Source organism: Anguilla rostrata, chromosome 1 (genome assembly GCF_018555375.3).
Source record: "Anguilla rostrata isolate EN2019 chromosome 1, ASM1855537v3, whole genome shotgun sequence".
Lineage (NCBI taxonomy): Eukaryota > Metazoa > Chordata > Actinopteri > Anguilliformes > Anguillidae > Anguilla > Anguilla rostrata.
Window position 1 is genome coordinate 80,506,037 of NC_057933.1, and position 27,036 is coordinate 80,533,072.

The 27,036-nt window shown below is 47.4% G+C and overlaps 1 protein-coding gene across 1 annotated transcript; it reads right to left on the minus strand.

The window, feature by feature from the left end:
- xrcc1 (X-ray repair complementing defective repair in Chinese hamster cells 1) lies at positions 1-26,650 on the minus strand. The gene is made up of 17 exons (XM_064303877.1): positions 26,179-26,650; positions 25,756-25,848; positions 25,145-25,252; positions 23,021-23,179; positions 22,672-22,749; positions 21,752-21,875; positions 21,309-21,409; positions 20,066-20,234; positions 17,862-18,117; positions 17,325-17,441; positions 10,949-11,033; positions 10,215-10,329; positions 6,466-6,508; positions 5,598-5,743; positions 3,858-3,948; positions 3,294-3,369; positions 1-2,393 (listed from the first exon to the last, which is right to left on the minus strand). The coding sequence occupies exons 1-17, from the start codon at positions 26,227-26,229 to the stop codon at positions 2,286-2,288; spliced, it is 1,920 nt and encodes a 639-aa protein (XP_064159947.1). The 5' UTR covers positions 26,230-26,650; the 3' UTR covers positions 1-2,285.
- Positions 26,651-27,036: the final 386 nt, after the last annotated feature.

A 27,036-nucleotide genomic window follows, 5' to 3' on the forward strand; every position in this document is an offset into this window, starting at 1 on the left:
TTCAACAATAAAAAAGAATGCTTTTTTATTTTATTTCAAAATTCTTTCCTTTTAATCAAGAATATAAAGACAAACACACAAAGCAGAGATAAAAAAAAAGAATAAACCATGGAAGTCTTGGCAAGAGGTGAAAAAAAAATCCCTTGGATAATTTTTCCAGTGAAGCTAAGAAAGTCGATACAATAGCCTCAAACATCCCTCATCCATCTAACATTTCTCTCTTGTATTTCAAACAATGAAAAGCATTAATAAAATGAGAAAAACAAACAAGATACTATAGCTATCTATGAGCTCCATAAAAAAAACTATTTTTTTTCTGGAAAATGAAAACAAACATTATAAAAACACAGTAACAGTATAAAATCCGGCACCCATGTTACAAACAGTTCATGGCCATGTCAGCCACTCGATATTCACAGCTCAACTGCTGCATTACTCAACCTTCAGTAACTGTGAGGAATCTCTGCTTTCTGATAGGCTAAAAAAAAAAACAGTCAGCCAATGTGCAGACGCCGGTAACGGTGAACGGAGAAGGTCGTGGCAAAATACTGAGGATTCCGTTCAGCTGTCAGTCGCCACGTGAGCCAATCAGGACCCTGCTCTCCCAAGCAGAACAGTATGTTTCCACCACTCAAGAGGCAGCTGACGGTGAGCAAGTGATGGCTCCGCCCATTTTGCAGGTTGTGAATCTATGCTGGGGGGTGGGGCAGAGCTGCAGACAAGGAAGCAGATCTCATTTCAGAGGGGGGGGGGGGTTGTGGGTTGTGGGTTGGGGGACACTAACGGAAGCACCGAATACAACATGATAATAGCGGGGGAGGGAAGGGGGGGGGCATTTGATGTTTTCCCCGCAGTCCCCTCCCACCCTGGGATCTACGTCTTTGGCTGCAGATGGTTCTCAGCCCCCCCCTCCCACTCCAAACCCCTCACACGACAGAGGCTGGCGGCCTGGCTAGGCCCTCCTTTCGCACCAACCCATTTTCATTCAGTCACTTCAGCTTAACTGAAATCATTCGAACCGTTAATCCACACAAGCAAGGAACCGTCCAGATCCACGGCGCTGCAACTCACTTCTGCAGACACGTTTTAGCTGCCACCACCTGCGCATGCGTCCCACAAAACGTCCCTCTCAGATCGTCCGCGAGTGAGTGAGTGAGTGAGTGACCACAATTTGCCACGCATAGCCCACGGCGCCAGTGCCTGCGAGCCGGGGGAAAAATCCTCATAGAGAGGTACGTCCATTTATCAATTTGTGAATTCAATTCAAATTCACTTTCTGAACAGGAAGTGAATTGACTGCAACCCTGACACAGAACGCTCTTAGCCCGTTTCCATTGATCTTCGTACTGTCAAAGACTTAATTGACCTGGATAATCAATTTTCAACGCAAATTATTAGTTTTTTGTGGTGCCACTAATTTTCTGTGCATCACAAAATCATATACTCACTAAGATTATTTGTGGAATAATGGCTTGTGTCAAAACTGCAGACATATGATCCATTAATGTGATCTTAACAGACCGGAGTTCAAATGCCACTGGAAAAGCAGCAATTGCCTGAAGAGTTGTTTTCTGGTGTGATACACAGCTAGAATTGAGATGCTACATTTATTTCACTGATGACCGCCCTATCATTTACATTCGGAAAGAAAGGAAAAGAGAACGCTGCAGCTTTCAATTGAGCTGCATAAATACGCACAGAAACGGAACATAGGCACTGTTAAGACTGATTATTTGCGAAGTGGATGACTCAAGACAACTCAAGGCAGGCTGTGCTGATCGAGCTTAAACACGTTAGAACAGGTTGAACCCAAAGCCTGATTTAGCAGGTTACATTTCGGCCTCCACCATGTAAAACCCGCCAGCCACTACTACCACCGTCTCTGTCCGTTTCCACGGCGACAGCAGAATACAGCCAATGAGGAAAGCAGGGTGTGGATGGCTACGTAATGAGTCTGCACTGTGTGTGTGTGTGGAATTATTGCCAATTAGTCAAACGGCATCAGGCTGCAGTCACAAGTCATTTGCTAGGGGGGGGGGTGGTGGGGGTGGGAGGAGGTGGTTGGGTTACTGGTGCATTCTGGGTAAAGTCATTTGCCTCAGCAGTGAGTGGCCTAGCTGGGAACTTGGAAGCCCCAAAACCCTTTGAAGTTGAATGTTACCCCAAAGCAAGAGTTCTGGACCAGCTTAGGAACAGCCCCTCCCCCTACCCCCTAAATGGCTGGGGGGTTGGTGGGTGTGGGGCGGGGGCTTGCTCCGCTGACCCTGGGTCCTAGGCCCGGGCGCTCAGGGGACCACGGTGTAAGGCTGGTACGGCAGCATCTTCTGACGCTCGTTAATGGAGAATATCCAGCTGGGCTTCACGAAACTCAGACCGCCGTTCTCCATCAGGGCCTGGGGGAGGGGAGGAGAGGAGAGGAGAAGAGAGGGAAGAGAGAGAGAGAGGGAGGGAGAGACCGATGTAAAAGAAGAGAAAATTATTTAAAGGAGTGAAAATGATAAAGGAATATGGGAAGAGCAGGTCTGTCTTCCAGTCTTGGCACATAAAAAGGACAGCGAGTCTTTCACACACACAGTTTTTATTTAAGTCAAAGAAGTGTTAAATGCTTCGGATGTTAAGAGAAACGTGAAAACAGAAGGAGGACTGTAAAAGAAAAAAAAAAAGTCTGGAAAGAAAGGAATTCTGTGCAAGGACAACAGCATCATAACAGGAAGTGTCAGCAGGAAGACACAAACACCGTCTTCCTGCTGACCAGCCAGCAGCTGAGATGGCCTGACAGGGACCTCAACAGGTTACAGGTGAGCTGTCTGTCTGTCTTTGTCTGTCTGTCTGTCTCCTTTTCCTTCACTTCAGACTGAACCTGAGAACAGCGTGTGGGCGATGCCATCCTGTCTGTTAATATAAATAAACACACCCCGCTGAGGGAGTGGGTAGTCTCACTCGTCAGGCTCATAACCGCGTGATAATGGAAAAAAATTAATAAATACATCTCCGTTCGCACAATGGACACAAAGGTGGCCCCTACAGTGTCGACTTCAGTGTCCCTGACCTTCTTCTTCATACCTTTTCATACCTGCCTCTCACAAAAGCGCTACAATTTTGCGGAGTGGGATTTTGCGGAGAGCGTGTTCCCGGTTAGCGACAACATACCGCGCTGCGCGGAGGAGACAGGAAGCGAGAGGTTTACGGAAGAGACAGAGAGAAGGGGGGGGAGGGAGAGAGAGAGAGAGAGAGAGAGAGAGAGAGAGGGGGGGGCGGAGAAAGAGGACTGGAAAAAAGAGAATCCCACTCACATCCTCAAAGGAGTCGTGCCACCCTTCGCTGGTGATGACAAACTGGACCTTCTCACTCATATAGTCTTCCACAGAGCTGAAAGACACACGTGTACATTCATCTTATACCTTTCCATTTTTAAAGATTTCTTATTGTAGTACAAATGCAGTAGTATATGGATCTTCCTTCAGGGCTCTATGCTACTATTATTTGTTTTAAAATTTTGTTTAGAAAATTCCAGGAGCACACACTAATGTATCCCAATCAGTAGTCGTGCTTGTCCAGTTAGCACACATCAAATCACAGGAGCAAATGCTCCTAAAATGAGAGCACCTTAGGGCCCTGTCTTTAACATGTAGCAAGTGCCCGTGCTACAAATGCACTAAAATACGTTCGCTGTCGCGTTTCCTCAAAACGCAATCTCCCATAATGCCGTTCTCGCTCCCTTGGCCGCGACAACGTCACGGCGCGGGAGACAGGATATGAATTTGGGGAGGAGAGCGAGAGAGAGAGAGCAGCCGCAGCGTCTCTCCGGCTGCTCGCTCGCCCCGCCGTCTCGCTCGCTCGCTCGCCCGCCCACTCACCCGTTGAACGCGACGATGTACCGCAGCAACAGCCTCCTCTCGCTCGGGGGGAACTTGCCGTACAGGAAGAAACGTTTTCCAGTCAGGAAGTCTGGGAGAGATGGAGGGAGGGAGAGAAAGAGAGAGAGGCCCCGTTGCTTGCTTTTTCATGCTCACTCGCCCTCAACTGCAGGGGGGAAATCCCCAAAGTTACCCGGATACAAGATGGCTGCCACTAGCTGGGATATTCCAAATCCAAATTAAGCGAGTGAAGGGAGCGCCAAAACTCCCCCAGTCCCTCCATTTTCCTCCCTCCAACGGAGCCAACAAGACTGCCGAAAATGCATCGCAATGCTCCCATCGCTCGTCTGACTTAAAAATCTTCCTTTTTTTTTCGACGCCACATTTCTTTTTCGGTAGAATGTCGGATATGTGAACTCATGAGCGTAAGAACTGTAGTAACATTTGGTTAACGTTGATTAACATTGGTTTGTCGACGTGAAATGTATGAAAGCTGTGTGTTATTTTTGGGAAGAATGTCGGTTTTGCGTTTGGCTTGTCGTGTTCGGTTTAACTGGCTTCATAGTGCGCAAACCCACACAGATCTCCAGGCTGGTCAGTACCAGTATTTTGTAATTACAATTTACTCAAGACCGCAGTCATTATTCTAGCTGCTCCTGATGATTTGAATGGAATTATGATGCTCTCGTATGGCCTTTTTACGGTTTTAATCACACACCTGTCTGCAACAAGAACTTCCCAGAGGGTATAACTAATAAAACCGAGCCTGCTAGGGTGCTCACTAATGTTACTAACCGAAGATTTTCTGGGCTAGTGAAATAATGTAATGTTATCCAAGTTAGTGGTGAGTTTTCATGCTTTGACTTTCACATAGGCTTGTACTGCTATCTTCACCTTGTGCGGTTTGACATATTTGACGGGCTGAAACCGAAATTTAAGGTAGTTTACGCATTGACCATTATCTCCACGTAATACAATTTATGTAAACGTGTATACAACGATATCAAAACACAACAGCTTGTGTTATAAATAGTTACGCATATAGCAAAAAAGCAAATGTAAACTATAAATTATTGTTAATAAATGCACTTGATGAACAATTTTATTATTGGTGGGACGAAATAGGCCAGAGGAACCCGTTTTGACTGGATACACCAATCAGCTGCTCGAGTTTTACTGAATGTAAACATTCATCTGCCGATGTCCTCCACAAAGCTGACTAAACCCGGCTAAAGTTTTTCCATTAAGAAACTGTAACAGAAGAAGATTAATCTATGGCTGAGGAGAAATATAAGGATGAGAAAAACCACGGTGATAGAAAAAAAATCCTCCATATCATCCCACTAAGAAAACTCATTCATGAACGGTGATAACATTTATTAACACTATAAAAGCTCATTTATCATGGTCTTTCGCAAGTAACTGCATAATTATTTATAACAGACCTGTATGTGTGAGAGATAGAGAGAAAGAGAATGAGTGTGTGAGTGAGTGAGATAGAAAGAGAATGAGTGAGTGAATGAGACAGAGAATGAGTGAGTGAATGAGAGACAGAGAGAGAAAGAGAATGAGTGAGTGAATGAGACAGAGAATGAGTGAGTGAATGAGAGACAGAGAGAGAAAGAGAATGAGTGAGTGAGTGAGTGAGAGACAGAGAGAGAAAGAGAATGAGTGAGTGAGTGAGAGACAGAGAGAGAGAGAGAGAGAGAGTGTGTGTAAGAGAGAGAGAGAGAAACACACCTGGAAGGTCGGGGATGGGTTTGTCCTCTTCGGCCTCTGCGTCGGTGTTCTCGTCCGTCGACCCGGCGTAGGGGTCCTCGCTGGCCCCCCCGGCCCCCCCGCCCGCGCCCTCCGGCCCTCTCCTCCGCCGGCTCTCGCTCTCCACCCTGGTGGAGGAACAGACCCACAAACGCTCGGCCCAGTGCAGCCACCGCCGTGCGGCCCCCGCCGCTTTTCTCCCATCAGCCCCGGAGGCAGACGAGTGCGCGGCTTAACCCCGCCCCCTGCAGTTGCCCCTTCACGCACAGCGCGCTCAGTCAGACCGCAGTGTGGCCTGATGGCCAGAGGGGGCGCTGAAGTGCAACGAGACGGCAGCCCCTGGGCTTCTACAACCAGATATGAAGCCGGGGAGGCCAGTGGTGTGGGCCAGGTGTATGGGAGACTACTGTGATTAGCAGGTTTGTAACGGTCACTGATTGGTCAGTTAACACTGCCTGAATCACCCTGAGAGTCAGTACTACCGACATTAGCAGGTTTGTAACGGTCAGTGGTCGGTCAGTTAACACTGCCTGAATCACCCTGAGAGTCAGTACTACCGACATTAGCAGGTTTGTAACGGTCAGTGGTCGGTCAGTTAACACTGCCTGAATCACCCTGAGAGTCAGTACTACCGACATTAGCAGGTTTGTAATGGTCAGTGGTCGGTCAGTCAACACTGCCTGATTGTGAGTTGACGTTATTCAGTTACACGACTTCAATGTTTTCTGCGTCCGAACGGAGCGTGTCCCCCATCCTCCTGTGGGTCCCTCTGAAGGGGGGGGGACAGCAGCGCACGGCAGTGCTCAAAGGCGTCGTGAAAACGAGACACCCCAAAAAACCCCTCTCTCACCTCTTCAGCTCGTCCTCGGTGTCCATCCCAGAGTCGTCGTTCCCTGTGCACATCGGAGACAAGAGGGGAAAGTTTTAACAACAGAGACGTGATTATCATCTACTCGTTACCTGTGGGACTACACATGCAAACCTGCAACTGTCCAAAACGGAAATCAGAACAAACAACACTAAGTACCAGACACTCCTAAAACCACGCCACCAAAAAAACTAAATCCTCATTCAGAGGGGATTCAATGCACATCTGGCAACGTGGAAGTTGCTTTAGTTTTACACACGGTGGATCGTTTGTGAACAAGTTGGCCCTTTAAGGTGCATTTCTTAGGAGCCTCATTTGTTTTTTTTGTTTTTTGTAAACACAAGAAGAATAGCTAGAAGATCATATGACGTCCAAGTTACACAATCCTTAGATGTCTGATGTGGGTAATAATGGGAGCCTAATAAACTATAACGTTAAAATAACAGGCCATATATTTATAGTGACATGAACGGGAAGTCGTTTATTTGACACCCCCCCCCACCCCCGCAGTGCGTAGGCAGTGAGCGCCAGGGTCTGATTGCACTGCTGATTGTTATGATGATGATGATTATGATGTGCATGGTCTCCAGTAAACTGAATAAACTTCCCTGAAGTGTTGCTATGTTATGTTTTAGGAATTTCAGTTTAATAAATGAACGCATTAGGCAATCGGTGTGCACGCTTTCCTCTTGTGAAAGCGAAACGCGTGATTTGCTAAACAAATAAAGTTTTTGAACTGAGCGGCAGCAGTCCTCATTTGATAATATGTCGTACAAATTAAATTGAAATATATCTATCTGTATGATGTGGACGTATTTAAATAGCCATATTTCATGGATACTGTCTCTGTTATACAACTAAGACACGTATTCTTGCCATATCTTACCGTGTAACCGCCAGGTATGTTATAAACCAACAAGAATGTTTAGCCTACGTATTTCGCGCACCAAATCGATACTGTGGGCTCAAATTTGCACCAGACCAACACTGAACACTACGTACAGTTCCTACTGAGCAGTTTCACATAACCCTACTGTCAAATGCACGTTTAATAGTGTCTTCCCGTCTTTACATTTATTTAAACAGTTTTTATAACAAGCATAATATAAGTGCACAAACACCAATCATACAGTTCTGTGAAAAAGTATTTCCCCCCTTCCTGATTCCCTCCATTACTGCACATTTGTCACTCTGAATGTTTTCAGATCTTCAGACAAAATGCCGCTGACAGAGTGCCGTTTGGGAGTCCAGAGTCCGCTCTTCTAGGTAAGCTGAGCCACACGCACGCACACCATACATACACACACACCATACACACACCATACATACACACACACACGCCCCTCAGAGGAATGCGATGGCAATCCCCCTCTCCCAGGTACAAGCCACAAATCCTTAAAGGACAGACTTTAACATTTGCACTCAGAACCCAAGTTTAAGGATTAAACTCCTGCTACTCACTCACTCACTCACTCACTCACTCACTCACTCACTCACTCACTCACTCACTCACTCACTCACTCACTCACTCACTCACTCACTCATCACCATCCCACTCACACACTCACACACTCACACACACACACACAGACACTCTCTCTCACACACACACACACACACACACACACTGAGATTGACCCTGTAAAGCACAGCCGCTGCTTATAAGCGCATCACGGATGCGGTTTGTGAGGTCCGTGGCTGCGGTACGGCTGGAGGACCTGGCGCGGGTGGCAGGCGGGCGCGGGTGGCAGGTCACGCGGGCCCGAGCGGCGTAAGCGCGCGCCAGCCTGGCCCGGCCGCCCCTCGCATTAGCATAGAAATGAGAAACATGCCCAAGTCCCTCCGCACTCATTTCCTCCCGTCTTCACTCTCCCGCTCTCTTCCGCTGAGCCCTCTCCACTTCATCCCTTCTTCCTGTGCTTTAACCACTCCGACATCCGCCTCCTCTTCTCCCTGCCCCCCTCCCCTCTACCTCTGCCCCCCCTTCTCCCTTCCCCCCCTCTACCTCTGCCCCCCTATCTCCCTGCCCCCTCTCCTTCCCCCCCCCTCCCCCTCCCCCTTCTCTCCCCTCCCCCTTCCCCTTCCCCCTCCCCCTCTACCCCCCTCTCTTCCCCCTCCCCCTACTCCCCCCTCTTCTCCCCCTCCCCTCTGCCCCCCCTCTCTTCTCCCTCACCCCGATAACCCAACCTGCTCGCGTAGCGAAATTCACGCTCTCTTTCCATTTCTGTAGCGCTTGGGAGGGGCTTACGCCAAAGACCCTTCCGCTGGTCCCCGTCGCTTCATCCTACCGAATTCTGTTCATCTCCACGGAAGGGGGTGCGCAGAGTCCCTTACGGCGAACGTCCACCGCAGCGTCAAACGACGCGTGTCGGCGTGTCGCTTCACGTCGCCTGGCTGCTCGGGGGCGTCAAAAACAAAAAAAAGCGGCGGGCGCTGGTGGGTGTTACGAAGTCCTGCTGAAAACGTGTTCCCGCTCATGCGACGCGTATAAATACAGCAGCATCACGATATGCTTTGTCTAATAAGCTTGCAAGGGAGTGGAATAGCCAGAATAAAATTAACATTACTCTCCAAGTATAACTGACTTCATTTGTTTAAGTTTTTGGGTGAGGGCTAGCGGAGTTAGTGCCAAGTTAACAAGCTAGCTATCTATCGTATGTCGAACCGGATAATCCGCCGCCGATTTTAAATCCAGATAACATCACAATACATCTCAAACCCGCCATGGACCGCAACAAGAAGCTGGTAATAGCCGCTCTCTACCTCGTATGACACCGGGAATGCAGCTACAGAAATAATACGTTTTTCCTCCATCCTCAAAATGCGCTGAACTTTTTTTTTTTTTTTTTTACCGAACAAGATTTTGTCTAGCCGGCTGAAGAAACAGCGGCGCAGCCGTCACCTGACTGGCTCAATGGAACGCGCTCGACGGATTCGCTTGCATGAAGTTCAGCTCTGCTCAGCTTTTTCGTCGCGCTGCTACCTGGCGCTTCAGCGTGCCGCTACCAGAATGCATTGCGGGGCCGATTGCCGCTCGTCCCGTAGGAAATGAACGTGAGGCATGACATCACGCTGCTTTCACCTCTGCACTGGACATGCACCGTTACAGACCTTTAGCCCCCCCCCCCCAAACACCTGACACAATAGGAATAATACCCTCTCTCCTCCCCACTCTTCTCCTCCTGTTGTCGCACGCAGATGTCCACTTCACCCCCATCGTACCCCTCTCCCCTCAGTCCTTTCATCCTCCATCTGTCCCGCCCCTCTCCCCCCTTCCACTCTTCCTCATCCCTCGATCCATGTCTCAGGTGCAACATGGGCACTTTCTAATTAAGGAATTCAGACCTACCACCCCCCAACTCTCCATCTCCCTCCCTCTTGAACTGCACTTCAGATGTATTGCTTTTTTTCTCTCATTCCCCCTTTCTCTTCTCTCCTCTCTCCCAGGCCTCCATCCTGCACTGTCCATAAGTGCTTTCATTCACACGAAAGTAGTTAAAACACACTCAGCTAAAACGGCTGCGAAGGAATACTGGTCTTCCTCCTCACTGTTCCTTTACACACTCGCTCACAGCGGTTTCACTTGGATAAACATTTACAAGAGCCGAAGGGGTGTAAGCAGACACCCCAAAAGCAAGATGGCCGCTATAACAGTAAGGAGGTCTACGCGCTAGACACAGAACGATGCCAAGTGGTTTCGGACAGAAAGAGGTGGACGGCAAATGATCGACCTGCTTCTTCCACGTCCGTGGAGCCCCCAAACTCGTCCTCCTCATCTCCCTCTTCTCTCTTCACTGGAAGCTTTTTGGGCGTGGCTTGCTTAACCTCCTTTTGAGCTTTCCCTTTCTGGGTGGAGGGAGGGTGGGGTAAAAAGAGAGAGAGCGAGAGAGAGGGAGAGGTGGGGAGGGGGTGAGAGAGAGAGAGCATGAATGCACATTTGATGAATTTCTCCACAGCTATCACGGAACATGAACTGGGGAAAAAAAAAAACTCTTTCTCTCAATCTGTCTCTCACTCTCTTTTTTCAGACATCACAGTCAACACCTCCTCCTGCTGACCGAGTCCGAAAGAGAGAATATTTAGTAATTTAACCAAACCTTACAGATGACATCTGAAATAAAGAAAATCAAGCCAGTTAAGAACAGTCAAAAAAATAATAAACAAATAAATAAAAAATGTCTTCCCCTACAGAACATACCACTTCCTGTATGCACCAGATTGCACTGAAATGGCTAAGAGGAGTCATGCGTACATAATATCTATGGTCCATTATGACCTCATTGCACCCCTGGACAATACATCCTCTCTTTGCCCTTGTCCAAGTACTGCCTTGTATTTCCTGCTCTTCTAAAATGGCCGTCGTTTGTGATGTTGCTATGTTGCTACGGCATCCAGAGCTCAAATTCCCCCTCCCCCCAATACCATATCTCATTGATTAGTGTTGTGCAATGCTCATAACATTTACCCCTTTCTCCCTTTCCTCTTCGCTCTCTTCCTCTTCCTCTGCCTCGCTCCCCTCTGAGCTGGACTCCGCCCCGTCCATCAGGTATCTGCGAGTGAACAGTAAGGGGTCAGGAAAAGCCGAAGGACAGGGACAGGCAAGGAGCCGTATCGGATATACTGCACATCCATTCAACAACATTAAACAATATACTGCACATCCATTCAACAACATTAAACAATATACTGCACATCCATTCAACAACATTAAACACTATACTGCACATCCATTCAACAACATTAAACAATATACTGCATGTCCATTCAACAAAATTAAACAATATACCATACATCCATTCAACAAAATTAAACAATATACTGCACATCCATTCAACAAAATTAAACAATATACTGCATGTCCATTCAATAAAATTAAACAATATACCATACATCCATTCAACAACATTAAGCAATATAACATACATCCATTCAACAAAATTAAACAATATACTGCACATCCATTCAACAAAATTAAACAATATACTGCATGTCCATTCAATAAAATTAAACAATATACCATACATCCATTCAACAACATTAAGCAATATAACATACATCCATTCAACAAAATTAAACAATATACTGCACATCCATTCAACAAAATTAAACAATATACCATACATCCATCGAACAACCTTAAACCATATACCATACATCCATTCAACAACCTTAAACAATATAGCACACAGTCAAACAAACTTAACCAATATACCATACATCCATTCGACAACATTAAACAATATACCATACAATCACTCAACAACATTACACAATATACCACACATCCATTCAATAACATTACACAATATACCACACAGCTATCAAACAACCTTAGCCAATATACCATACATCCATTCAACAACCTTAAACAATATACCATGCAGCCAACAAGCAAACTAAAACAATATACCATACAGCCATCAAACAACGTTAAACAATACAAAACACAGCTATCAAACAACATTCATCAATATACCATATAGCCACCAAACAACATTAAACAATATACCATACAGCAACCAAACAACATTCATCAATATACCATACATCCATCAAACAATCTTAAACAATATACCATACAGCCATCAAATAACATTAAACAATACACCATACATCCATCAAACAAACTTAAACAATATACCATACAGCCATCAAACAACATTAAACAATATACCATACATCCACTCAACAACATAAACAATATATCATACATGATTGCACCATGCTATTTTTACTTGGTGTTTATTTGTTTTTGTTTAGTTTTTCTGTAGTGAGAAACATTGATTTTTCAAAGTAAAAAAAGACAGCCTTGCCATGTCGGTATAAGTGAGGGCAGCAAGTGAGTTTGTTAAAAAGACTTGCCACGCTCATATAAATGAGGAAAGTGACTTGCCATGCTCATATAAATGAGGAGAGTGACTTGGCATACTGATAAAAGCGCTTTACAATCGATGCCTCTCATTCACCCATACATACACACACACACACACACACACACACGGTGAAAGGCTGCCATACAAGGTACCAATCAGCTCGTTGGGAGCAATTAGTTGTTCGGTGTCTTGCTCAGGGACACTTCGACACGCCCAGGGCGGGGGATCGAACCGGCAACCCTCCGACTGCCGGACAACCGCTCTTACCTCCTGAGCTACGTCGCCCCATGTTGCCGTGCTGATATAAATGAGGGGAGTGACTTGCCGTGCTGATATAAATGAGGGAAGAGCGTTGGTTGAAAGGACTTGCCGCGCTCATATAAATGAGGACAGCAAGTTTGTTAAATAGACTTGCCGTGCCGGTATAAATTATGGCAGTGAGCAGGCTTGTTAAAAAGCCCTGCCGTGTGGATATAAATCAGGGGAGTGCGCTTGTGAAAAAAAGACTTGCTGTGCCGATACCAACACATAAATGACTGATTAGCCCCTCACACTGTAATTGAGCAGTTTTTTATAGTCACAATGTACACAAAAAAGAGAGAGAGAGAGAGAAATGGGGGCGGGGGCAAAGGAGAGAGGAAGAAAATGTCACAAAACCCGCTAAAGTACTTCCTGGAATGAAGCCGTTCGCATACACGACTCAAAAATACAGTTTCTTGTCGCAAAATGTAATATTCTGGTTGGGAATCATAGCATTTGCATTGGATGTCTTCAGTGAAACCGAAACAGAAAACACCTTTTTTTCCCCCCTCTCCTTTCCAGAACACTTAAAATGTAAAGAAATGTTGTGATAATGTACCTTTCTATACAAAATCGGACTCCTCTAAGTTAATCTGTTGTGCAGTAGATGGTAATTTAGGCTGAGCGCAGTAGATGGTAATTTAGGCTGAGTGCAGTAGATGGTAATTTAGGCTGATTGCAGTAGATGGTAATTTAGGCTGAGTGCAGTAGATGGTAATTTAGGCTGATTGCAGTAGATGGTAATTTAGGCTGAGGGCAGTAGATGGTAATTTAGGCTGAGCGCAGTAGATGGTAATTTAGGCTGAGCGCAGTAGATGGTAATTTAGGCTGAGCGCAGTAGATGGTAATTTAGGCTGAGGGCAGTAGATGGTAATTTAGGCTGATTGCAGTAGATGGTAATTTAGGCTGAGGGCAGTAGATGGTAATTTAGGCTGAGCGCAGTAGATGATCATTTAGGCTGAGTGCAGTAGATGGTAATTTAGGCTGAGGGCAGTAGATGGTAATTTAGGCTGAGGGCAGTAGATGGTAATTTAGGCTGAGCGCAGTAGATGGTAATTTAGGCTGAGGGCAGTAGATGGTAATTTAGGCTGAGCGCAGTAGATGGTAATTTAGGCTGAGCGCAGTAGATGGTAATTTAGGCTGAGCGCAGTAGATGGTAATTTAGGCTGAGCGCAGTAGAGGGTAATTTAGGCTGGGGGCAGTAGATGGTAATTTAGGCTGAGGGCAGTAGATGGTAATTTAGGCTGAGGGCAGTAGATGGTAATTTAGGCTGAGCGCAGTAGATGGTAATTCAGGCTGAGCGCAGTAGAGGGTAATTTAGGCTGAGCGCAGTAGATGGTAATTCAGGCTGAGCGCAGTAGAGGGTAATTTAGGCTGAGCGCAGTAGATGGTAATTTAGGCTGAGTGCAGTAGAGGGTAATTTAGGCTGAGTGCAGTAGATGGTAATTTAGGCTGAGCGCAGTAGATGGTAATTTAGGCTGAGCGCAGTAGATGGTAATTTAGGCTGAGCGCAGTAGATGGTAATTTAGGCTGAGTGCAGTAGAGGGTAATTTAGGCTGAGCGCAGTAGATGGTAATTCAGGCTGAGCGCAGTAGAGGGTCATTTAGGCTGGGGGCAGTAGATGGTAATTTAGGCTGAGCGCAGTAGATGGTAATTTAGGCTGAACGCAGTAGAGGGTAATTTAGGCTGGGGGCAGTAGATGGTAATTTAGGCTGAGCGCAGTAGATGGTAATTTAGGCTGAGCGCAGTAGATGGTAATTCAGGCTGAGCGCAGTAGATGGTCATTTAGGCTGAGAGCAGTAGATGGTAATTTAGGCTGAGCGCAGTAGATGGTAATTTAGGCTGAGTGCAGTAGATGGTAATTTAGGCTGAGCGCAGTAGATGGTAATTTAGGCTGAGTGCAGTAGATGGTAATTTAGGCTGAGCGCAGTAGATGGTAAATTAGGCTGAGTGCAGTAGATGGTAATTTAGGCTGAGCGCAGTAGATGGTAATTTAGGCTGAGCGCAGTAGATGGTAATTTAGGCTGAGGGCAGTAGAGGGTAATTTAGGCTGAGCGCAGTAGATGGTAATTTAGGCTGAGCGCAGTAGATGGTAATTTAGGCTGAGCGCAGTAGATGGTAATTTAGGCTGAGTGCAGAAGATGGTAATTCAGGCTGGGGGCAGTAGATGGTAATTTAGGCTGGGGGGGTCATGGACAGAGGGAGAACATGCAAAATCGGGATTCAAACTTGGTACCTTCTCACGGCGAGGCGACAGTGCTATGCACTGCACCAGACTGCCACTGTTCATCAGTCCCATGAAATTAAAATATACGGAAACTCAGAAATGGGAAGTTTTAATTAAACACAGTTACGGGATGGAGACGGGGGGGGTGCTGTGCTGTAGAAAGCGCGGGCTCTTCAGCCGAGTCTCCAAGCGTGACAAACATTAATGGCCCCGCGGCACTTTTCCAAAAAAGGTTGTCCCAGCAAACGTCAGAGAGACAGGTGTGAAGAACGAGAGGGAACATTCCGGAAAATTAGTCGCAAGCTTCGCCAATGGCAGCAGTCCGGGGTTCACTGCAGACTCATTTAAAATGGAAGGCGACTTTTAAGAAGTGGCAGGCAGAAGAACTTAAAATAAACGTGGATGGACTTTTGACAGCGTTTTCCACACAGCATCAGAGACGGGAAAAGGGCAGAAATTTGAACCGCAAATCTGTAGAAGCAAAGCCTGTGGAGCGATATTTTTAGCTATGCTTTCCAGGCTGGTCACGGTTATGCAAACTGAACAGCAGACACTGGGCCACTTACACCAGCTTTCCTACCTGCGTGAGTGCGTGTGGCTGCAGCTAATCTGCAGCAGCACAAGAGCCTGTGTGTGTGTGTGTGTGTGAGAGAGTGTGTGCGTGTGTCTGCATGTGTGTGTGAGTGTGTGCGTGAGTCTGCATGTGTGTGTGTGTGTGTGTAAGCTTCTGAATCAGAATAGCGTGTGTGTGTGTGTGTGTGTGTGTGAGAGAGTGTGTGCGTGTGTCTGCATGTGTGTGTGAGTGTGTGCGTGTGTCTGCATGTGTGTGTGAGACAGTGTGCGTGTGTCTGCATGTGTGTGTGTGTGTGTGTGTGTAAGCTTCTGAATATATCAGAATAGCGTGTGTGTGTCTGCGTGTGACAGAGTGTGTGTGTGTGTGTGTGTGTGTGTGTGAAAGAGTGTGTGTGTGTTTGTGTGTGTGTGCACGCATGTCAGCTTCTGAACATATCTGTGTGTCAAAGCGTGTGTGTCTCCGCGTGCACAAGCTTCAGAATATATCAGTGTGTGCAAATGAATGTGCTCTTGTCATCATCAAAGGAAGCATCTGCTTTAATTACTCATAGCAGATACAGCCTTTAAATAAGGAATACATCACCGAGCACAACACTTCAAACGGACACATAACAGGAGAGAAAGGGAGGCGGAGGGAGAGAAAGAGAGAGGGGTGGAGGGAGAGAGAGGAGAGGGGAAGGGAGAGAGGGAGAGAGGAGAAGAGGGAGGATAGAGATAGGAGAGCAGAGAGAGACATGGTGATATCTGACAGTAAAGATTTATAATAGTATTAATAATGTTTATAACAATTATAATAAACTGTGATGGGACTAATTGGGTCAACTGCAACATGCTTAACTGGGGCTTAAACCTCAGGTTTATACCTCTAGACCACCAAACTATATTACAACCGGAAAAGCGATCCAAATCTGTGAAATAAGGTTTAGGGGTTTAAACTCCAGTTAAACACCCTGAAAAGGTCCCATTCAATTTTACTGTGATTATTATGATTATTATTATTATTACTATTATTGTTCTTGTTGTTATTGTTAGTATTTTCATTTTTGCTATGTCTCCATGTGTAAGACTTAGGTAGCTTGGTACCTGAGGGAGAGGGAGAGAAGGAACGAGAGCAGGAGCAACGGAAGTGAGGGAGGGAGAGAGAGAGAGAAATAGAGAGAGAGGGAGAGGGATAGAGAGAGAGAGAGAGAGAGGGAGAGAGAGAGAGAGAGAGAGAGAGGGATAGAGAGAGAGAGAGAGAGAGAGGGAGGGAGAGGGAGGGAGAGAGAGAGGGGGGTGAGAGAGAGAGAGAAAGAGAGAGAGAGAGAGAGGGAGTAAGAGAGAGAGATAAATAATGTTTCTCAGGGTATATCATCTGTGGCCTCTATTCTCTATTAGAAAATGCACCTGAGGGACCATGAGCTGAAAAGACTGACCCATTTCACAACGCATATTAAAGCAGAGCAGAGGCCCAGGCACACAGCCAGTAAATCACAGCACAGCCAGCAGAGACACTGCTCACAGTCTCATGGGGGGCGGAAACTGTGGTGGCGCTGGGTCAGGAAACATCGGTCACGTCCCAGAGAGTTCCTGGGTTTACAGAGAAGCCTGGCACACAAAGCAACCGCTACAGAGCTCTACCGCTAACCAGCTCTACCACCACAGAGCTCTACCGCTAACCAGCTCTACCACCACAGAGCTCTACCACTAACCAGCTCTACCACCACAGAGCTCTACCGCTAACCAGCTCTACCGCCACAGAGCTCTACCGCTAACCAGCTCTACCGCCACAGAGCTCTACCGCTAACCAGCTCTACCGCCACAGAGCTCTACCACTAACCAGCTCGACCGCCACAGAGTCCCCAGCCCGCCCACCCGCACCTGCTCACCGTTTGTGTGAGATCTTCTGCTTCCTCTTGTGGCAGTCCAGAACCCACTCCTTCCTCACGATGGTTCCCCCCGCCGCCTTCACCTGGCTGTACTTGGGCGTGTTGGCAAACGCACAGCTGGGGGGGGGGGGGAGAGACAACAATCAGTTAACTGAACAGATGACGGTTTTACCAAACAATCAATTACCCAAACAATCGATTAATGTACCAACCAGTTACTCAATCGACTGATCCTTTCATCAGTCAGAAATGAATGAAAGAAAGAATCAGCCAAAATGTATCTGATGCAGCCTTTAAACAAACAATCTGCCTCTGGTGTTTCTCAGCTGCACCTGTCTGGACGGCTTACACAGAACACTCCGCGCATCTCACCGCGACAGTTCTTCGGTATGAAAAAAAGAATCCCTCGAATGTTAGTGAAGGGGGGAAAAAAAAGATATCACTTCTTCAAATCTACTTCGTCCAGTTCTGTGCACAATAAAACAAAATGAGTGACTAGGCTACAGACACACCCCAGGCCCCGCCCCCTTTACTCACATGAGGTGGGTGGAGTCTGGGGTCCAGTCGGGTCGGTACCGGGCCCCCAGGGCCAGGGCCTTGTCCCGCAGCTCCCCCCGGAAGGGGTTCTGGAAGCCGCTGAGCACCACCACCACCCCCTCCAGGATGCGGTTGAACGGCACCGGCTCTGGTGATTTGGCTTTGGGTTTGGGTTTGGCTTTGGGTTTGGGCTCCGATTTGGGCAGGCTCTCCCTCTTCCTCTCCGGAGTCTTCTGAGCCGCGGCTGCAGCAGGAGCTGAGGAAGTGGAAGAGGGCAGGGATGGGAAGGAAGAGGAAGAGAGAAGAGGAGAAAAAGGAGGAGGGAAGTAGGGAGCAGGGATGGGTATCCTTTAGATTAAGCCGCTACCAGTGCTACAACAGTACCACTAAAACAGCACCAAAACCTTCTTTAAAATTAAGCGCACAAAATCGCAATTTAATTACTTTATTTCATTGTTTAAATTATACATTATACGAATAATTTATCGTGTTTAGCTTTTGGCATTTTGACCGAGTTTAACGTCAGCTAGCTTGCTAACGGCACCTGCTGTCACTGTCACAGAGCGACTGCAACGTTAGCTAGTGAAGGTGCGAGGGATGAAAACGTGTGCTGCGATTCAGTCTGGTAGGTACTGATCATAAGGGATCTCAGCAGTGCGCTGTCTCTTTAAAACCATCCACTCAGAGATCAGCACGCGCGCACGCACACACACACACACGCGCTGACAGCAGTGTGCGCTGTCTCTTTAAAAACATCCACTGAGAGATCAGCACACACACACACACACACTGACAGCAGTGTGCGCTGTCTCTTTAAAACCATCCACTGAGAGATCAGCGCACACACACACTCACACACACTGACAGCAGTGTGCGCTGTCTCTTTAAAACCATCCACTGAGAGATCAGCACGCACGCACACGCACACACACACACACTAACAGCAGTGTGCGCTGTCTCTTTAAAACCATCCACTGAGAGATCAGCACGCACACACACACACTGATCTCAGCAGTGTGTGCCGTCTCTTTAAAACCATCCACTGAGAGATCAGCACACACACACACACACACACACACACTGACAGCAGTGTGCGCTGTCTCTTTAAAACCACACACTCAGAGATCAGCGCACACACACACACACACACACACACACACACACACACATACTGACAGCAGTGTGCGCTGTCTCTTTAAAACCATCCACTCAGAGATCAGCACACACACACACACACACACACACACTAACAGCAGTGTGCGCTGTCTCTTTAAAACCATCCACTGAGAGATCAGCACACACACACACACACACACACACACATACTGACAGCAGTGTGCGCTGTCTCTTTAAAACCATCCACTGAGAGATCAGCACGCAAGCACACGCACACGCACACACACTAACAGCAGTGTGCGCTGTCTCTTTAAAACCATCCACTGAGAGATCAGCACGCACACACACACACTGATCTCAGCAGTGTGTGCCGTCTCTTTAAAACCATCCACTCAGAGATCAGCGCACACACACACACACACACACACACACATACACACTGACAGCAGTGTGCGCACACTGTGTCTCTTTAAAAACATCCACCGAAGGGTTTTGGTTTGGCACTAAAGCCTGGTGCCTCAGGCACTGGACTGTTCATTAAAATGAAGCGGTATTAAAACAAACCACCGGGCCTAAAGGAGACGCACGAATCGAGAGGCAATATCATCTAAACGGGCACTGAATACACCCGTTCCCTCCAGTCAGGAGACACAAAAGGACGAAGAAGAAAACAGAGTCATCAGATAAACAAACTTGAGCCAAGACAGCACTCCAGAGAGGCTACTCGCTGAAAGGCCAGCCGACCCCGGCGTGCTCTGAAACCCAGATGTTATTTCGGTGCCTCGTTTTCTTTGCCTAATCTTGCCGCAGGTCCCTTTTTCTGTGTGAATATAGTGCCTCTGTCTAGAGTGGTTTCATCTCCCCCCGCAAACTCAATGTCTCATTACACGAGTGCTCAATGCTCGTCACTGTCCAATATTAGTTTTTTTTTTTAGTCCTGTTGGACTGTGTACTGTAAGTGTGTGCATTCTGTGCGTGTGTGTGTGTGTGTATGTGTTTGTGTATGTGTGTGCGTGCATGTGTATGCGCATGCGTGTGTGCGCATGCGTGCATGTGTGTTAGTTGTGTTTGCACTCAGACCTACTCACCTTTGGCTGAGCTGGGACTGGGGGTGCTTGCGGAAGCGGGCCTGGGTTTGGTTTTGGGGGTGCCGTCGCCTGGTTCCGGAGAGCCCATGGGACTGGCTTTCTTGGACGGGGGAGGGGCCGGAGCTGACAGGCGTTCCTTACTGAACTCAAACTTCCTCTTCACCGCAGCCTTACAGGAAGTGAGGGCGAGAGGGGGAGGAGTTAGGAGAGCCGTGGAATATTCTACGCTGTAGGTGAAGTCAAACGCCACAGGAGTTAGATCATTTCTGTGCTGATGGAAAAACTGGACCCCATGATGCCATGGGAACACGATCATCATAGGGTGTGAGCTAGTGTCTCCTGCCCTGATTGGAGGAGGAGTAGGAGGGAGGAGAGGAGGCCTTTGCTCTGATTGGAGGAGGAAGAGGAGGAGAAGGAGTGGGCCCTGCCCTGATTGGAGCAGGAGAAGAATCAAAATACTGCTGTCATAAGATGCCTCCCAATTCAAGGGGGGTCAATGAGAGGGACGGCTATACCTGCGGAGAGGGCGTGGCTGACGAGGTGTGGGCGGTGCAGTTGGATAGGGACACAGAAAGAGAGGGAGTGGCTATCTGTGTAGGGGGCGTGGCTGCTGTGGTGTGGGCGGTGTCACTGGAGAAGGAAACAGATAAAGAGGGAGTGGCTATCTGCATAGGGGGCGTGGCTGATGAGGCGTGGGCGGTGTCACTGGAGAAGGAAACAGATAAAGAGGGAGTGGCTATCTGCATAGGGGCGTGGCTGATTGGGTGGGCGGTGCCGTAGAGAAGGAAACAGATAAAGAGAGTGCTATCTGCATAGGGGCGTGCTGATGAGGCGTGGGCGGTGTCACTGGAGAAGAACAATAAAGGGAGCCTTTGCATAGGGCGTGCTGAGTGGTGTGGGCGTGTCGCTAGAGAAGGAAACAGATAAAGAGGGAGTGGCTATCTGCGTAGGGGCGTGGCTGATGTGGTGTGGGCGGTGTCGCTAGAGAAGGAAACAGATAAAGAGGGAGTGGCTATCTGCATAGGGGGCGTGGCTGATGTGGTGTGGGCGGTGTCGCTAGAGAAGGAAACAGATAAAGAGGGAGTGGCTATCTGCGTAGGGGGCGTGGCTGATGTGGTGTGGGCGGTGTCGCTAGAGAAGGAAACAGATAAAGAGGGAGTGGCTATCTGCATAGGGGGCGTGGCTGATGTGGTGTGGGCGGTGTCGCTAGAGAAGGAAACAGATAAAGAGGGAGACGCAATACCTGCGTAGGGGGCGTGGCTGACGTGCTGTGGGCGGAGCTGGGGGCAGCTCCAGACTGGAGGGCTGCGGCAGCGTAGCTGAGCTTCTCACTCTGAGGAGAGGCTGGCACAGAGAGACACAGCCAGTTAACCAAAATAACCTGCTATTAAGACTGCATGCTCTTCCATTACATCCCCACTGCCCCGCAACATTTACTTTACTACTTAACACGCCAATAAAGCCTTTAGAACTGAACCAAGTTACTCAGAGGCAGACGGAGAGACAGAGAGAGAGAGAGAGAGAAGGATAAGAGAGGGAAAGAGGGAGGGTTGCAGAAAGAGAGAGATAATGAGAGAGAGAAGGACCTGATAACCTTTAAAAAACGCTATTAGAAAAAGCAGGAGTGTCCTGTAGAAGGGTGGATAAGCTGAAAGGGCGCCCCCTGGGGGCGGGGGCGGGTGGTACCTCTGTGCGCGGGGCTCGGTTTGGAGGCGCCCTCTCTGTTGAAGAACAGGCTGCCGGGCTGCAGAGGGGGGGCGGAGCTCGGAGGCTCCTCCTTCACACGGAACTGGCCCAGCTTCGTCAGCTTCTGGGAGGGGGGGGGGGGGCAGGGAGAGAGGGAGGCAGGAGAAATGAGGGGGGCGTGAGAGAGAGAGGGAGGAAGAAGGAGAAGTGAGGGGGGCATGACGGAAAGAGGGAGGAAGGAGGAGAAGTGGGGGGGCATGAGGGAGAGAGGGAGGCAGGAGGGAATGAAGGGGTGAGAGAGAGAGGGAGGAGAAGAGAAGTGGGGGTGTGAGGGAGAGGAGGAAGAAGGGAGTGGGGGGCATGAGGGAGAGAGGGAGGAAGGAGGAGAAGTGGGGGGTGTGAGGGAGAGGGAGGAAGGGGGAGAAGGGGCAGAGGGAGAGAGGGAGGAGGGGAGAAGTGGGGCATGAGGAGAGAGGGAAGGAGGAGAAGTGAGGGGGGTGTGAGGGGGAGAGGAGAGGAGGAGAAGAGAGAGGAAGAAGGAGAAGTGAGGGGGGGTGTGAGGGAGAGAGAGAGGAAGAAGGAGAAGTGAGAGCTAATACACTTGCAGATGATTTGTGTCTCACAGACGCCGTAAGGAATGAACAGTCGTCCCCGGTAACGGAAAGCAGCGCACTTAGCGCTCAGTGCAGCAGCCGGAGAGAGCCCCGCCTGGCCTGCGGTGGCGGCACAGCGGCGGCGGCGGGGTGACGCAGCAGGAAATGACACGAAGCAGGCCAGTCATCCGCCGCCAAGATGGATGCGTTACGCTCGCTTGTAAAGATTTCAATTTCAGATCTGGGTCATTTTCCTGAGCATGCCAAGGACAACGGGAGAGCGGGGAGAGATTTGTGTGGGAGTCAGACCGCGAGCGCCGAACTCACCGGCGGCGTGGCTGCGGGGGGGTCACTGTTGTCTGGGGGGGAGTGGAACTTCACGAAGGCAATTCCATACGCAATGGTCTGGAAAATGAAGAGAGACATAAAAATGAACACATGCCATTACGGCTAATTAATTCCTCCTGGAAGTACATTTCATGAAGGATACCGGTACATCTGCTCTATCAGCAACCACTGAACAATCCAGTTAAGTCAACAATGTCGAACAGAAATGTGAACAGCTTATAATCGCAAGCAGCTTGTTCAGGGGACAAAGGCGTACAAACACAGAGAGACAGAGAGAAACAGACATACAGACACAGACACAAACACACACAGACACACACACACACACCTTGCTGTAGGGTTGGCTGCAGACGATTTTGACCCGGTCCCACTTCTCCTGTGCAGTGGCCTTGACCAGCTGGTTGGGTCCGAACAGCCGGACACGGTTAGTGTTGGTGCCGCCGCGACTCTCAGTGGGAGACATGAAGGAGGAGGTGACCAGCAGAACCTGGAGGGAGGGAGGGAAAAAGAGAGAGAGAGAGGGAGGGAAAGAGAGATAGAGAGATAGAGGGATAGAGAAAGAGCAGAGCGCGAGAAAGGGAGACAAAGGGAACGGGAGAGAGAGAAAGCGGAGAGAAGGATAGAGACATTGGGAGAGAAATCAGAGAGAGAAATTGAGACAGAGGGATGGGGGAAAGAGAGAGAGGAAGGGAAGGAGGGAGAGAGGGGGGGCAGGTGACAAGGAAAGATAGGGAGAGAAGGACAGTGAGGGAGGGGAAGACAGATTGAGATTTAGTGAGAAGACAACATGAGGGAGTGAGAGAGGGAGGGATAAAGGTAGAGAAGGACAGGAATAGGTACAGTGATGTGACGGGACAGTTTTGTCAGTCGGTAAAGATTATGAGGTATGTGTTCACAGCTGCACTACTGCTACATAGGGGTGTAACTGTTCACAAAACTCTCTGTTTGGGACGTACCTCAGTTTTGACTTGACAGAAAAACATGTAATGCAAAATTTAAAACACCTTTTCATTCATTATGAAAATGTACACAAGTGGCTAACTGGCCAAAATGTATTGCCCTTTTTCACTTGCATCCGGTATTTTTTTAATAAATATATGCAGGTAGGTAATACTAAAAAAATACAGCATGTCGATACTGCTGCAGCTGTACTCTGCTAAAAGCTAATGCAGGTTTGCTTTCCATTTTGTCTGAATGTGAGGCAAGAGGCAGCTCGAACCCAACACCCCCCACAGTAGAGAGCATACTCAGATCAGGCCTTTGCAAACGAACGGTTCGGCAGGAATATACATGCACCGCTACACCCTCCATTCAGCAAGGAATATATATGCACCGCTACACCCTCCATTCAGCAAGGAATATATATGCACCGCTACACCCTCCATTCAGCAAGGAATATATATGCACCGCTACACCCTCCATTCAGCAAGGAATATATATGCACCGCAACACCTCCATTCAGCAAGGAATATATATGCACCGCTACACCCTCCATTCAGCAAGGAATATATATGCACCGCTACACCCTCCATTCAGCAAGGAATATATATGCACCGCTACACCCTCCATTCAGCAAGGAATATATATGCACCGCTACACCCTCCATTCAGCAAGGAATATATATGCACCGCTACACCCTCCATTCAGCAAGGAATATATATGCACCGCTACACCCTCCATTCAGCAAGGAATATATATGCACCGCTACACCCTCCATTCAGCAAGGAATATAATGCACCGCTACACCCTCCATTCAGCAAGGAATATATATGCACCGCTACACCCTCCATTCAGCAAGGAATATATATGCACCGCTACACCCTCCATTCAGCAAGGAATATATATGCACCGCTACACCCTCCATTCAGCAAGCGACCACTCCAGAGCTTTGGTGGCCCCCCGCTTGTCAAAAGTTTTAACACAGAAAACCCATAAGGATGTTTTCTGTACAAAGGTAATGCCCATTTGATGTAGTGGAGCGACTAATCTGCTTTCATTACCTGATCACCAAACCCTACGTGCAATTCCAAACAACTTGACAGGACAGCGCAATACAGGGAAATTGTGCTTACAGGAGCATAAAGAACACGTTTCCCTCAAACAACACATCTATACGGGTGCATTTTCATTCACTGCAACTTTATTTAACCAGGTAGGTTAATTAAGAAATCTTTTATCTTTACTGAAGTGAAGCAATTTGGGACCGTGTGGCAAATCAGATGTCGGGGCGACAATTAGGTAGCCAGATGTATAGAGTCAGTTTTTTGTGTGAATTTTGCCAGGACATCAGGGTTAGTACTTTCTCTTTGAAGAAGTGCCATGGATCATCAATGAGCACAGAGAATCAAGACCTTGATTCAGTGTCTCAGCTGAAGCACCGATGAACAATGCAGACACTATTGCAAGAGAGAGAGAGAGACAGAGAGAGAGAGAGTGAGAGATAGAGACCCACCTGATAGTCTTGGTCTTTGACGGAGGTGGAGTGACCCACAAGAACCTCGATGAAAGCAGATCCTTCATTTCCAATATCTATACTGTGCACCTGCTCCTCCTTCTCAAACTGCAATCACAAGACAGCAATCACGTCGTACAGGAGTGCCCTGATAATGAGTATTAGGCCGCGCACGTATTTGCAACAGGATGGCGGCGTTCAAATCCCAGATACTACACCCCCCCCAAGTCCACAAAAACAGAGCACAATATAATCGCGAGCGTTCAAATACTGGGTACCAAATCATGACGTCCAGAACAGCTAGAGCAAGAATGTCACTAAGAATTTCAACAGTACAAGCAGTGTTTACACCACGGTTTATCTTTATGACAATTTCTGTGAAGCGTTTTTGACAGAGCCGACACGCAATACCATGCCACGCAGAATATCATGCAGAAGATACAATTTATCATTTAACACAGTACTAGATAAAGCAATACCACTTACACCACGAATAGCACGTATGATAGATGATTCATGAAGCCTATACAAAGGAATTGTGAACACTGTCAAATAAAATCAAGGGCTGAACCAACACTCATCTGATACATTAACAAGCTGACGTCACCTACCTGTAGTATGACGGAGGTTTGTTTCTCCCCAGGTTTCGCTGCTTTCCACTTTCTGTAGGTGTCCGAACTTAGGAGATTTTCTGCTTTGTGAGTCTGCAGGAAAATATCAACACAAAGGCTATGAATGCGAACAACGATATAAAAAAATTAACAAATGCGCACGTAACGTTAACCAATATCCAATATAGAACGCGTTGTTACACAGACCGGGAGTTAATGTGTGTCAAAGATCGTTCATAGTAACAATCGATGTCTAAATCTGATTTTTTAAACCCTACGGCCTCGACACAAGTTACGTAACTTATCCATCTAAAGTTAGCCCGACAAGATGTGAAGTAATGTTTACAATAATAATAACGCTATGTAACGTTACTGTTGCTAATAATATATAATAGCGAATCCAAACTATCTAACAATACTCACGTTGTCTTCACTGCTACAGGACACGACGTGTTTGAGTTTAATCTCCGGCATGATTTTTTTTTTGGTAGGAACTTACTGAAATGATTGTTTATTTATGGTACTCAAAAATGTGCAGGTTGCAAATCAATGGCCAATTTGGTCGGTAGTTAGCATCATAGAGCTAACAAAATAATGAAACGCATCCGAGCGTTCTTGACCACTGAACACAATAAACAACAATGGGGCTGGCTAGTTATGCTAACTGCCACCAGAGTAAGTAGGGCAAAACAGAACGGTCTTTCCCCGAAAATATTTTCAAATTCGGTGCAATCTACCGAATTATATCTCAGATGATAGTTGGAATTGTTGTTTTAAGTCAAGCAACATGTCACGTTTCACTTAAATTGCAATGCTTTTCTTCACTCACAAACTCCCTCTCATTTCACAGCCACTGACGTAGCTTCCCAATGCGTGTAGCTTCCCCGTTGTCAAATTTTCGAGCCAATCCGAAACATAGACATTTAATCGCTTCCGGGGTGAGAGTTCATGACATGGCGTTGGCGCTATTTTTAATTTAAATATATATATATATATATATCTTGTTTTTTCTCTTCTCTTTTTTTTTTTTTTAAATAATTGAACACACGAACAGCTACGGCTCATAATTCCTGTCAGAATCTCACAGCATAACATTATTTAATGTGAAATTGCATGTGTAATTCCCATCTAAGAAAAATGCATTCATTCATTCATTCATTCATTCATTCACCAATTCATAATCAGTATAGTGTCAATCAGTTGAGTTGGTGTATTTCCATAAATATAATTTGCTTTGTTGTTCACTTCTTCACATGCCTACATTTTATTTATTTATTTATT